At 43.3% G+C, this 15,198-nt stretch overlaps 1 protein-coding gene across 1 annotated transcript in view; it reads left to right on the top strand.

The window, feature by feature from the left end:
- The window catches only part of TNXB (tenascin XB), a 148,125-nt gene extending 136,388 nt beyond the window's left edge, over positions 1-11,737 (top strand). Inside the window, 5 exon segments of the mRNA XM_088446679.1 lie at positions 732-883; positions 3,408-3,504; positions 6,646-6,807; positions 9,096-9,259; positions 10,365-11,737. Of these exon segments, the coding sequence (XP_088302805.1) occupies positions 732-883; positions 3,408-3,504; positions 6,646-6,807; positions 9,096-9,259; positions 10,365-10,460 (671 nt within the window). The 3' untranslated portion in view covers positions 10,461-11,737.
- The last annotated feature ends 3,461 nt before the right edge of the window (positions 11,738-15,198 follow it).

Below are 15,198 nucleotides of genomic sequence, written 5' to 3'. Positions count from 1 at the left end.
AACAACAGCTATTACACCAAGAGGTGGTGCCATATCCCCACTGTTCTAAAATCTCCAGATATTCCCTCAGCCTCTCTGTGTCTTAAGGTCCCCATACATCAGCAAATGATTGCAGCAATCGTGTAATTTGCAATCGATTGTGTATAAAAATCTTTCCCTTTTTCAATCGATTGCAGATTACAGAATTGCCACAATTGATTGAAAAAGGGAAAGATTTTTATACACAATTGATTGCAAATTGCACAACTTGCTGCAATCAGTTGCTGATGTATGGGGGCCTTTAGGTCTGTTTCATACCATTAGGTTAAATGCAACTTTGTATCAGTCATTGAAAGTAACCAGCACATAGGTATTAATCATATGGTGGGAATGAGTGAGGAAACACCGACGTACATTTCACTGACACAAGTTTTCTCAAGGCACCATTCATTGTGCACCAACAAAGAGACATTCTTTTTTCTATGCTTAACTGTGGTACACTATCATCATTATTTACTAGTAAAATGCAAATGACATGTACTTATGCTCCGGTTAGCTGTTGTGTACTCTGATACTTTGTCATTATGAAATGTTTCTATGTACCCTGTACGATGCTGCAGACCATTTCTTCTGATGTATAAATAAAAGATAATAATGATAATGATAATAATACAAATCGCCGGTGTAAATCGGAGTGGTAGAAGATAGTACTGTGCACATCCTTATCAGATCACTGTGTATCCCCCCCTCAGGTCGTCTGCGGTTCCCGTATCCTCGGGACTGTTGGGAGCAGAGGATGAATGGAGAGGTACAGAACGGTACCTTCTCTATATATATCAGGGGAGAGCAGGAGAAGACATTGACAGTATACTGTGATATGGAGACAGATGGCGGTGGCTGGATTGTGAGTATGGCGGCTCAGTGGTTAGAACTGTTGTATTAATGTCGTCAGAAGATCATTACACATTTAGGGGCATATTTATCACAATCCGCATCTCATAAGGATGTATAAAAATTTGCATGTACGAACAGAACTTGACGCCCCCGCACGCCCTCCTCCTAGCTTACACTTACCTACTTGGTGATCAGTGGTCCGGTGAGGTCCTCTCTCTGGTGCTCCAGTCAGCTGGTCTCCAGGCTCCTGCACTGTGACCCCGTTCAGCTGCTCTATGCAATAGCTGACCAGGGTCACAGTGCTGAAGCCTGGAGACCAGCTGACTGGAGCCCCAGAGGACCTCCCCGGAGCACTGATCACCGGTCCCTGGATGCAGTTAAGTGTTTGCGCTTTTTTTTTTTAAGTGATCAGACTGTAGTCTATTTAGACCATACAGCTGATCACAGGGGCTAGCTCCTGGCTCTGCTCTGCCTGTCGGAGCAGAGCAGGAGTGTGGGAATCAGGGGGGAGCCCTAATAAAACCATCTTCAGGTGGCTTTATTATCACAGGTCTTCCCCTGGTATTTTTTTTACAATTTATTTTTAGTAAATTTCAGGCAGATAACATTTCCCATTACAAGTATGGGAAATGTGATTTGCTTACTAAAAATATGTGAATTGAAGGGATTGGAGTAGTTTTTCACGAAAACTGCTCCAAAAGCCCTTTAATATATTTATGTGATACTAAAATCATATGAAAAGGGTGTGAAAACCCCCATTTTCACATTATTTTAGTAAAAATAATGTTAATAAATATGCCCCTTAGTACTTTTTCCCACCTTCAGTCATCATGCGAGATTTTGCCCGTTCGCTCAGCCAAGACTGCGCTACTACCCTGCACACACTGTTCATCTAGGGCAGAAAGCAATCTCCTGATTTTACCAATATGCATATTAGGGGGTGTCCTGACTGGCACCCCTAGATTGAGTATCCAGGAATATTCTATAGGGTTTTATGTCTGCAGCCTAGGAGATTCCAGAACTGCCAAAGATACAGCAAGAACCATGTGTCTTACCTCTGGTGCTAGAACAGTGACCCCAATAATGGAAGATCATAGGCTTTACAGGCAATGTGAGTACTCTGGTAACATTGTGGGCTCTGAATTGGGATTTACCAAACTAAGGGGGAAATTCAATTAGCCGTGGGACTTACCATGGGCTTTTAGATCTCCCTTGGGTGTATATATATATTTACTCATTTCCCCCTTGGGTGTGTATATATTTATATATATTTATATATATATATACAGTATATATTTACTCATTTGGCTTATGGTGATGGTGATCTTAATTGGGTAGTGTTTCCAGCACTATTATTGGGAGCTGCTATATAGCTAACAATTGTTTATTATTCTATTTTATTGGTTGCGCTTAATTTTTATACTTGGGTAGTATATATATTTTTTTGTTTCTTTACCCTGGGAAAGTGCCTGGAGCTTTTCAATTATATCCTGCAGTAAGCCCCATAGCGATAAGGCAGAGATTCTAGGTTATGTCCATGGAGCTATGCAGTTATCGTGGACAGTAATTGAATAGCCCTGAGCTTTAATCCGGGAGCTAAAAGTCTAAGGTAAGTCCAGCAGCTAACTGAATTCCACCTAAGATGGTGAGATACCTTCCTATCACTGGTATCTCACCATTTTAGATTGGTTTACCCTAGTTCAGAGCCATCAATATTACCGGGGTTCGTGCATTTATCTTCCATTATTGGGATCCCTGTTCTAACGCCGAAGGTAAAACACATGGTTATTACCAATATGTAACCTGTCCTGATACCCGAGGGTGTAATGCCAGGTTGACTACCTAGTACTGAATATACTTAGTCGACATTCACAATGTTGATATTCATTATGTCTAACCCTAATTCATTAACCCTGGCGTTAATGCTAATCCTAATGATAACCCTAACCCTAATGTCCTAGCGATAACCCCAATGCTAACCCTAATATCAATACTATCTGTGATACTAATCCTAGCGATAACCCTAACGGTAATGATAATCCTAGCAATAACCCTAATGGTAATGATAATCCTAGCAATAACCCTAATAGCAACACTATCGGTAATACTAAACCTAACGCTAACCCTAAACCAAGTGGTAATGCTAATCCTAACGGTAACCTTATTGGTAACCCTAACCCTGAGGGTAATACTAAGCCTAACAGTAGCCCTAACGGTAATACTTGCCCTAACACTAAAGCTTACCCAAACCCTAATAGTAATGTTGACATTCTGTCACTGTGCCAGTGTCGACATAATGATATCAACACTTTAACCATGTCGACATCATCAATATTGACCTGCTATCGACATTGTGAATATCTACAGTCTAAATGGTGATTTTCTGACTGCATAACCTGTTACCAGTTACAAAATGCCCAAAGGGCCGTTTAATGTCAGGTTTCGCAGGTTTATTATGTGACCTGGTACCTTCTATATCACTGGGGGTCTCTTTGTACTATACACGGAATTGATCCTGACATCCTTATCCACAGGTGTTTCAGAGGAGGATGGACGGGAGCACAGACTTCTACCTGGACTGGGATGATTATAAGAATGGATTTGGAAACCTGACCTCTGAGTTCTGGCTGGGTAAGTGATCACAGATACAGATGTGTCCTGTTATACTGTGGCAAATAGTCCTCTCTGCATGCCAGGGGGTTCCAGTCAATAGACCAACAGAAAAAAAGGAGACAATGTCTAGATAGGCAACAGATGTTAGAAGGCAATAGATTGACAGAGACAAAAGGTCAGCACATAAAAGGTCGACATGGATGAAGGTCGACTGGGTCAAAAGGTTGACACAAATTAATGGTCGACACCAAAATGGTCAATGCATTTTCTTTTTTTTGTGGGGGGGGGGGAAGGTTAGGCAATACAAAAGACAGTTGGGGATAGGCACCAGGAGGGAGGGTCAGGCACTTACACCGATGGTTTTGGTTAGGCACCAGGAGGGAGGGTTAGGCACTTACACCGATGGTTGGGGTTAGGCACCAGGAGGGAGGGTTAGGCACTTACACCAATGGTTGGGGTTAGGCACCAGGAGGGAGGGTTAGGCACTTACACCGGTGGTTGGGGTTAGGCACCAGGAGGGAGGGTTAGGCACTTACACCGATCGTTGGGGTTAGGCACCAGGAGAGAGGGTTAGGCACACCGATGGTTGTGGTTAGGCACCAGGAGGGAGGGTTAGGCACTTACTCCAACGGTTGGGGTTAGGTACCATGTGGGAGGGTTAGGATTAGGCACCAAGGGGAGGAGGGTTAGAAAAATATATATACGTGTTGACTGTTTATGTCCACCTTTTGACCCTGTCTACCTTTTGTACCTGTTGATCTTCATTCATGTCGTCCTTTTGTCCCTGTCGACCTATTGCCTGTGTAACATCTGTTGTCTATCTAGACATCTAATCCAGGGGCGGCCAACCAGTTAGAGGCAAAGAGAGGCAAAAAATTTCTGTGGTCAAGTTAAAGAGCCGAAGCAAGCACGCTGAAGATGCGTGCGCAAAAATGGGGCATGGCCTGTCACAAGGCCATGCTCCAATTTTTGGTGCACGCCTTTGGTATGACATTTGCAGGAGCATGACCTTGTGTCACACCCTGTTTTTTAGTCACGCAGGCGGCAAGCCCAGCACTTTAAAAATACACAATTCACAAATACTTCCCAATATAATTTTTTCACTGTTGAAGTAAAAGAAAAAGCCAGAGCAATATAGAAATCATTGAAATAGCCACGTTCACCTAAAATCCACAGAAACAAGCCAGATCCACATAAAATACACAGAAACAAGTCAGATCCACATAAAATACACAGAAACAAGCCAGATCCACATAAAATAGACAGAAACAAGCCAAATCCACATAAAATACACAGAAACAAGCCAGATCCACATAAAATACAGATACAAGCCAGATCCACATAAAATCCACAGAAACAAGCCAGATCCACATAAAATACAGATACAAGCCAGATCCACATAAAATCCACAGAAACAAGCCAAATCCATATAAAATACACAGAAACAAGCCAGATCCACATAAAATCCACAGAAACAAGCCAAATCCATATAAAATACACAGAAACAAGCCAGATCCACATAAAATACACAGATACAAGCCAGATCCACATAAAATCCAGAGAAACAAGCCAGATCCACATAAAATACATTTAAAATACACATCCACATAAAATACATATTGAAATCCAGAACCACATAAAATACATCGAGAAAGCCAGTGCCCATTATGCTGTGCCCACTGTAGTTCTGCCCCTTCTGAAATGCCCCCTGTAATTGCACCCATTAAGCAATGCACCCAGTAGTTGTGGCCCTTATGCATTGCCCCTGTAGCTGTGCCCACTATACAATGTACCCCAGTAGTTGTGCCCCTTCTGCAATGCCCCCTGTAGCTGTGCCCATTAAACAACGCCCCCAGTAGTTGTGCCCCTTCTGCAATGCCCCCTGTAGCTGTGCCCATTAAACAACACCCCCAGTAGTTCTGCCCCTTCTGAAATGCCCCCTGTAATTGCACCCATTAAGCAATGCACCCAGTAGTTGTAGCCCTTATGCATTGCCCCCTGTAGCTGTGCCCACTATACAATGTCCCCCAGTAGTTGTGCCCCTTCTGCAATGCCCCCTGTAGCTGTGCCCATTAAATAACGCCCCCAGTAGTTGTGCCCCTTCTGCAATGCTCCCTGTAGTCGTGCCCCCTAAGGTAGTGCCCCCCAGTACTAGCTCCCCTTCCCCACCCACACCCCTATAAAGAAACTTACCTGTCTTCATGCTGGCACCGCTCCACGCAGTCAGGGCTCCCGAGTCCTGTCGTCGCTGCTGCTGCTCCCGCGTTCGATGCCTCCTGGATCTAACTGGATCCAGCAGGCACGCGGGCTCCTCACGCGAACTGCATTACTGTGAACGCTGGCCTCTGAAGTGATCAGAGGCTTTTTTAGTCAATGATCGCTTCAGGGACCAGCGTTCTCAGTACTAGAGGGGGTCTGCCGAGCCGCGAGCCACATAGGAAATTCAAAAGAGCCGCATGCGGCTTGAGAGCCGCGGGTTGGCCACCCCTGATCTAATCTCTGTCTATATGTTATACCAAACCCTGGGCCAGGTCCCATGCCACACGGCCTCATCGGGCATCCTTTTCACCTAAAAAAATGTGCATCTTATTCGCATAAATAAAACAACTGGAAGTGACAAACCTTCACTGCCAGCATACACGGACCACTGGGGCTTGTGGCATTGTACATCTGTGTGCGACTGGGTCTGAATCTGTGTACATAGTGCAAGTTATGGGGCCTATACATCTGTGTATTTCCTCCACTCCCTGTTGTGCCGACGCCGGGATTGGGTAATCGGAGAAACGCAACATTTTGGAAATCCTCAATTCACTGATTCCGATCAGAAAATTATCAGGATTAGCAAGTCACTGATTTTTAACATGGTGTTTTTCCCCGACCCGCCGATGCATAGCCAATCTGTTGCAGATCAGCGTTTTTGATTGCTGATCGGCAGAATGGGAATCGGGACCGTAGAGGTTTGACCCACATAACTTGCAAAGATATAAATACAATGAAGATAAGTTTTGGTTAAAGAAACAAGATTGTACAAATCTGATTCATTGCTGCGACCCGCTTGTCTGGCCCATGAAAGCCCGAACTGCTCATTGCGCAAAGTAAAAAGTTCCTTTTTATATATCTATATAATGTTAACATAGTGTCACTGGTCTGTCTCTGCAGGTAACACCGCACTGCACCAAATTACATCATCGTCGCCCCATGAACTGCGTGTGGACCTCCGGATCGGAGAGGAGGCCGCCTTTGCGGTGTATGATGATTTTCGTGTTGAGGCTGAAGATCAGCACTTTAGGCTGCGGCTGGGGCAGTACCGAGGAAATGCAGGTTAGAGGGACCATGGTACAAATATATGGTGCGAACCAGAGGCCTGTGACTGTGACGCGGCAGATGAGTGAGAAAAGTCTTATTGTAACATCACAGCAGGCAAAGCGCCATCAAGTTTTCTAACGGAACAAACTTTTAAGACTGAAGACAACAATAATGGTGTCAAATAATTCCAGATTTTTTAACCAACAGCAATTGTCATTTTATTAGTCTGAATATCCAATGATGTGAATGATTACTATGAGTTATACGAGGGGAGAGGGTCCCTAAGACCCTGGGCAGTAGTACCGGGCACGCATGCTGCATTCGCACTCGAGATCCATAGGATTGCATGGTGCAAATGCTGCCGTGGCCTGGTGTACCATGGCGCATACGTGCGCGGCAAGTCGCATGCCGTCAAAGCGGCAGAGATGGAAGAGGACATTTGTAAAATAAACAAGACTTCAAATTAAAAATTGCACCAAAATACCTTGTACAGATATAGAATTCTTATTTTTTTTTTTTAAATAGCTAGAAAACATTGATATTTAAAATACAAAACAACTTTTTGTATCACTGTACATACTTTGTATTTGGTAATAAGGTTTTTACCTCTGATTTTATTGCGAAAATAATTATTTTTAGAAATAATTCATATTGTATAGCACACCCACTGTTTTGCCAGAAAATAAAGAACAGGAAGCAGTTCTTGGATAATGAGCTTTGATGAATTTTAAAAAAAGATAATGTAATACAATTGCTGAGTAAGCCTAAAAATATTTCAAACCTTGCAGGAAGACTTAGGGGTATATTTACTAAAAGTTGGTTTTAATCAAATTTGATCAATTTAAAATGATAAAAATCGATCAACATCGATGTTGTGTTCCTGGGCTATATCACACTATAACTAACAGACAATTTTTGATTTTTTTTTTTTTTTATATTAGTAAATGTGTGATTTAGCCCCAGAAACACAACATCGATGTTTATCAATTTTTATCGATTTTCAAATCGCTCAAAATTGCCCTCAGCAAATATGCACCTTAGACCCCTTCTGCAGAATGGACTGGCAGAATTCTGAAAACGGCTTAAAAGTAAAATTAACATTTATTTATAAAATACAGAATATGAGAATAGAATCATAAAAATAAGAATCAGTATAAGTGGAATGAAACCACACGGGGTTTATTAGTCTTATTCAAAATTAATAAATGATTATAAATGAATCATTTATTGCATATCATATATCATACATGTGTAATATAAATTAGGTACTACTGAGCCCCAATGGGAAAAATTATTGAGGCAGTATAAAATGGCTGGAGTTCAGTCAAGCTACAAACCAAACTATAAGATGTAATAGGAGTCTCTCTGATAACTGATTACTGGACTTATTAGAACAGTATGCAACTCCATGAATAGTGAATATCCAGCTCACCTTCTAATGGGGACAAACAGTTCCAAATAGTTTGTAGACAAAGTAGCCTCAAGTTTATCAGCTGTTTTTGGTATAAGTGCTTGATCCACAGTCACATGGGGATACCTCCTGTTTTTCTTTAATCCTTGAGTAGACATATTGCTGACACGTTTCATCATTGTCATAGATCATTACCCTATGGCATGGGTTCTCAAACTCGGTCCTCAGGAAGAATCAAAAAGTGAAATTATCATCTCCACCTGTGGATCTTTTAAAATGTGTCAGTGAGTACTGACTACACCTGTGCTCCTACAGGGTGACCTAGAAAACGTGAACTGTGTGGGGTCCTGTGGACCGAGTTTGAGAACCATAATTTAAATTGTCATGCAGTGCTAGAACTTGGCAGGTTCTTACCGGGTTCGACACTCCACCTTGTTACAAGCAGTGCAACAATGCAAGAAAGCACTAACGCAATGCTGCAAGCACAAGGAACAATGTTTTCAGGGACGCAAACAGTAGTTCTAAACACAGGTCCAAGGAAGACACAAGACAAGACACCCTTGTAGGACTTGTATCTGCACACGGATACGGCGGCCGATATAAGGCCCGATATCCACTGTGAACAGTAACAGCTGTCAGATGTGTAAGATGACAGTATAGGACCCCTATCTGTCTCTGTCTCTAAGATCACCTGTGGACAGGCCCCTGTAATCTTGACCTCTTTGGCCTCCTGGCATTGGTCCCGTCAATGGGCGTCAGCGGCGGGTGGGAGGATGGGAAGTGTGTGGCCACCTCAAGCCTTAATGTCAGCGTGAAAGAGAATGACAGAGAAAATTATGTAAGATTGGGTGAAGTAGGACGAATGGACACTGAGATATATAATCTCCCTCAGGTGACTCCATGAACTACCACAACAATATGATGTTCTCAACACGTGACCGAGATACCCATAAGAGAATTCTACCATGTGCTAGGTCGTATCGGGGAGCATGGTGGTACCGAAACTGTCACTATGCCAATTTGAATGGGATGTATGCCAACAACAAGGACCACCAGGTAGGAGACCCATATTCATTCATCAGAAGGGACATGATCAGTTAAAACATTCTGATTATATTATTACAACATTTCTATATATACTGAAACATTTATTCCAGCTGCATTGATGTGGAATCGCTGTGTGTTCAGGTCCAGCTTGGTTCTACAAGAACTCTCCATAAGTGTCAGTTTTAACCAGCTCTATTCATTGAAGGGGTCACCACCCACAGGCTATACGAGCGTGCATTTTGATGGCCGCGATGGTCGAGACCATCGCGACCATCGAAATTGCGAGCCGGAGCCTGCGGTTGAGGTTTTCAACCGCAAGCTCCGGAGTGATTTTGGCTCTATCAGAGCCAAAATCACACCCACTGACATCACTAGTGATGTCAGTGGGCCGGCTTTTGACGGGAGGCGTTCCCGTGGGAACGCCCCCGTCAGAGGCAGGCACGCCTACCAAAGGGGGCGTGCTGTCAATCAACATTGACAGCATGCCCCCTTTGATCGGACACAACAAGCGAAGGACTTTCCTTCGCTCGTCGCGTCTGGCGCATGCGCACGACGGAGCTCCCTCTGTCGTGCGCATGCTCAGTCCAGAACATCGACCCACTTGCGAGCAGACAGCCGCTCGCGAGTGGGTCTGAATCAGGCCCCATATCTTCAAAAGAGTGGAGAAGTCTTCCATAGCAACCATTTAACTTCTACTTTTAGTTGATAAATGCTAGCTAGGAGCTTATTGGTTGACATGTTAATATGGGAAACATCTCATCTCTTTAAAAGGCTTAATACATTGATATTGTTGGGAAAAGTCTACAGTGATAACAAACGCAGATCTAGGGGTAACTAAAGTGCGGGTTTTTAGAAGTGGAGTTGTTGCCCATAGCAACCAATCAGATTCTAGCTATTATCTTCTAAAAGGTGCTAGATAAATGGTAAGTGGAATCTGATTGGTTGCTATGGGCACGGTCTCTACTTCTAAAAACTCTTACTTTAGTAAATACACCCACTAGTGTGCAAGAACATTAATTGTACCAATGCCTTATGGTAATATCCCCTTAAACATCTTCGTACCTATGTAATGCTGCAGAGCACAGTAAAATAACCAATTTGTTTCCTTTCATAGGGTGTAAACTGGTACACATGGAAAGGTTTTGAGTATTCCATCCCCTTCACCGAGATGAAAATGCGCCCACGTAGGGTGAGCAACCGCCGTCTCTAAAGCCCACCACAGTCTGGAACCACTAAACAGATAACTGGAAGCAACGGGGCAGCTCCTGCAGCCTGATCGCACAGTCTATCCTGCCGAGACACACACAGAGGTGGAAAACCAGACCCGCCAAATCTGAACTTTCTGTACAACTGAATATAAACTATAATATATTTTTAATTGTTTTTATTTTAGTCAAGAATGATTGCAGAACGGTGAGACCTGGAATGTAAGACGGGACAATAGATCCTTATGCAAAAGCACCCTTTATAGATTGCGGACATGCAGAATGAAGAGATAGAACAAACATCTGAGGAATATAAAAACACCAGTCATCTAGGTCCAGAGAGGACATTAAAGAAAGGGTTATGAAATCTAGAAACAAGCCAGCTAAAACATCATCACTAAGCTAAAATCTAATGCAATCTACAAACTATCGCGAAAAACAGGATTAAGCTAAATGTCTCGTAGAACAGCGTATTAAAAAGCTAACAAAAAAAAAAAAAGAGAGATTGCCAAATTGTGGGTATATGTAAATATCGCCAAAATCCAGAATATAGAGTGCAAAGAAAAAAGTAATAATAATAATTATGGTTGAATTTACAAGAAATAAAAAATCGAAGGGACGGGGTAAAGAGGTGCGCGTCACAGCGTCAACGAGAAAAGAGCAGCACAATTAGGGTGCCTGTTTTACCCTATACTCGCCACCAATATATAAATATATATATATTTAGCAAAAGGATACACTGTCTATTTTTATAAAAGCACAGCATTGAAAGGGACATTAAGAAAGAAGAGAGATTGTGGATGTCTATTTTGTAAACTGCTTCAAATAAAATTTGATGGGACATGAAGTTGATGTTTGTGTGTAATTAGGACTAAACAAAACTGTATTCCATTTGGCAATATCCCATTGTGATTGGCGTCTCCCCTTCAACACCGGACCAATCCTCAGCCAGCAGGAAACATTGTTACAGTACTTGGATTCTATTCTGGACACTGACTTCCTGGCTTCCCCTGATGTTTCTGGTCCTTTTCCTACAGGGTCTATTATTGATAATTGAAGGCTCTGATCAACAGGATTTAATGCCAACAATTTGTACCGCTGGTCGTATTTTTTACCACAGGTCGGTTATACTGGATGTCGTTTGAATCCAGGCTGTCTGGATGCCAGCGCATAGAAAGGTTTTGAGTATTCCATCCCCTTAACCTCAACAAATACATGCCGCCTCTCTTGCCAACTGATTACTTCCTCCCACTCCCGCATCCAAGATTTTGCCTGTGCTGCTCCCTACCTTTGGAACTCTCTCCTTCTCCCAATCAGACTCTCCACCTCTCTACAAATCTTCAAATGGGCTCTCAAGACCCACAACTTCATCAAGGCCTTCCAGCTCTCATCCTAACCCACCTCATGCTCTTTCCTCCCTATCTTCCCCTTCTGTGTCACGCCTGTCTGTCTGCCCCTCCCCTTTAGAATGTAAGCTCTCACGAGCAGGGACCTCTTCCCTCATGTGCTTCTCTTTACATTTTCTTCTACTCCTTTCTCCCCATAACACTTGACTGCTAACTCCCTGCTGCTTATTGTGAGTGTTTTAATCGCTATTGCAGCAATGTATATAAATCGTGTCCTTGTCCTGCACTGTAATGTACTGTAAGTTACTTGTTTCTTGTTCACTTATTAGTTCTATGTACTATGTAAGGCGCTGCGGAACACTTGTGGCGCCATATAAATAAAGGATAATAATAATAGAAATCTCCATAGCAGTCAAGCTTAAAATTCCAGGTAAACTTGTCCTGGAATCCTGGCACCAGTCAGTATGATCAATGCAATGTAAACGGAAAGCGCAGACCTGACCACCATCACATAATTGACCTGAAGGATGATAGGTACAGTAAGTACGATTTGCTGTGTTCCTCCCAGGTGTCATCACAAAACAAAGGGGATTGGCCATTTCATCTTGAAAGACAGTTGTACATAATTATCAGTACAGATAAACAGAGGCTGATTCATGCGCTGATACAAATGTAGGAAGAAGCTGATATTTAATACTGCTGGGGCCAGGAGGTCTTACAGTAGATGCAGGCAGCTTTAGATATGTTCCCCATTTAGGGGTCTAGGGGTGTTTAGTATCCGGAACTTTTATGACTAAAGACAAAGTGGAAGATCCTGATTTATAATATTAGAATATCCTGTAATTCATGGTCACCGCACATTAAAATGTCAACTGAAAGACCATCTAGCATTTAGGGAAATGAAACCTAGAGCCATTGCCCATTACCTTAGATATAGAATAGATAAATGAAAATCAGCTTTCACACATTTTTTGCCACAGGTGTATTTTAGGCAATTTACTAATACAGGGCACCATGCAGGGCCGTAACTAGGGTAGTGCGACCAGTGCCATGGCACAGGGCACCGCAGGGCAGGGGGCACTGTTTGGACCTGTCAATTTTCCTGTTTATTATCAGTCTTACTTGTAGATTCCTCTTCTTTTATCCCCAGCATCTCCTGGCCTCCCCTATCTCTTCCCAGGCCCTTCCCCATGAGGCCATGGCCATTTTTCAGGTGCACTATCTTATGTCCCTATTTAAAAAATGGGGGGGAGGCACCAATGCTCTCTCTGGCACAGGGCACCAAAAAGTCTAGTTACTGCTCTGGCACCATGGATCATGGAATATGAAATACATAGACACAAAATAGCTGGAGATGAAAAGGTGATATCAAAATGCCCAATGTATATAGTACTTGTCAATTAGTATATGAAGGAGTCTGAAGTGGTTAATTAACAATAAGATTATATATTCCTATAGCGTTTTAATTTTTAACTACTGTAGTAGTAAAATCTCAAAGTAACAGCATTTAGTAAATATTCAATGATGGGTTCTGTGTTGCCATCTGCTGGTCACAAGTTGTACTGCAGGAGACCAGTGACATCACAGGCCTGTAATTACAGTATATCAGACATACACAGTTATTATTATTATTATCATTTATTTATATGGCGCCTCAAGTGTTCTGCAGCGCCTTACAAAGTGCATAAACAAATAAGTAACCAGTGACTTATAATACAATACAAAGCAGGACATGGACATGTATAATAAACATTGCTATATTAGCGACCTTTACGCCCACAAAAGAAGCCGAGTGTTGGTTGCCCTAGTGCCCTAGAGATAAATTAAATTACAGTAGGGAGAAGCACAAGAGGGTAGAGGGCCCTGCTTGAAAGAGCTTACATTCTTTAAGGGAGGTACAGACAAACAGGAGTGACACAGATGGGGTAGGGGGGAGGAAGGAAGATACAGCAGCAAGTTAGGATGAGAGCTGGAAGGCTTTATTGAAGTAGTGGGTCTTCAGAGCTCGTTTGAAATATTGTAGAGAGGTGCAGAGTCTGATGGGAAGAGGGAGAGAGTTCCAAAGGTGGGGAGCAGCGCGGGCAAAATCTTGGAGGCGGGAGTGGGAGGAAGTAATCAATTGGCATGAAAAGCGGCATGTATTAAGTGAACGAAGAGGGCGGACAGAAGAGTGAATGGAGAGGAGATCAAATATTTAAATGGGAGAGGAATGGGTGAGGGCTTTGTAAGTGAGTGTGAGAGCCTTGAATTGGGTTCTGAAAGGGAAGGGAGCCAGTGGAGGGCTTGTAGGAGAGGGGAGGCAGATGTAGAGCATTTGGAGAGAAAGATAAGCCATGCAACATTGAGGACAGACTGGAGAGGAGAGAGATGGGATTTGGGGAGGCCAGACAGGAGGAGGTTACAGTAGTCCAATCTGGAGATGACCAGTGAATGTATGAGGGTTTTGGTGGCAATCTGGGTGAGAAAGGGTCTGATCTTGGAAATATTCTTGAGATGGAAATGACAGGACTGCGAGAGGTTCTGAATATGTGGTTTGAAGGAGAGGGAAGAGTCCAGGATGACTCCAAGACAACGCACTTTGGGACTAGATGAGATAGTTATGCCATCTATTGATAAAGAAATAGTGGACATGATGTTATGTGGGAGGGTGGGAAGACGATCAGCTCAGTCTTAGATATATTAAGTTTGACAAATCGCTGGGACATCCAGGTAGAGCTAGCAGAGAAACAGTTAAGGTGCGTACACACTGGGCGATTAAAGTGGACGACTGAACGATAACGATATCGTTATCGTTCAGTTGTCCACTTTATCGTCCATTTTTAACACAAAAACGGTGAACTATACCGGCGATGCATGTTCCCGCGGGTCGTTCGTCATCATCGTTCATCGGTTCACATGCAGGCCAACCTGACGATGTCGTCAGGTTGCTGCATGTTATGGAATGGAGAGCGCCCGGCGCTGAACGATATCGTTAATGATATCGTTCAGTGGGTGTGCTCAATGTCATGAACGACATTGAGCACAGCCTGCCGGGGACACACTAGACGATATCGCTCAGGGAGCATATCGTCTAGTGTGTACGCACCATGAGAGATACGAGTCAGTAGAGAGGGGGAAAGATCAGGTGAGGAAAGGTAAATCAGAGTATCATCATCATAGAGATAATAACGGAGGTCGAAAGAGCGAATGAAATTACCTAGAGAGGACGTATAGAGAGAGAATAGGAGAGGTCCGTCAGCAGGGGGTGTATCTTACTATTGGCCAGGAGGGCACTCGTCAGGGGAGCCTGCTCAATGCCACCCGTGGCCAGTCCTGTCAGTCAAAGGTCTGCGCTGCTGCCGATCTCTCAATTAGGAGTAACAGCGCTGGGCGACTAGGGGGGCTGGGGGGGGTGGCA

The sequence above is a fragment of the Taudactylus pleione genome, unplaced genomic scaffold (assembly GCF_031769625.1).
Source record: "Taudactylus pleione unplaced genomic scaffold, aTauple2 ptg000400l, whole genome shotgun sequence".
In the NCBI taxonomy this organism is placed as follows: domain Eukaryota; kingdom Metazoa; phylum Chordata; class Amphibia; order Anura; family Myobatrachidae; genus Taudactylus; species Taudactylus pleione.
This window is presented reverse-complemented; position numbering and strand designations above follow the sequence as displayed.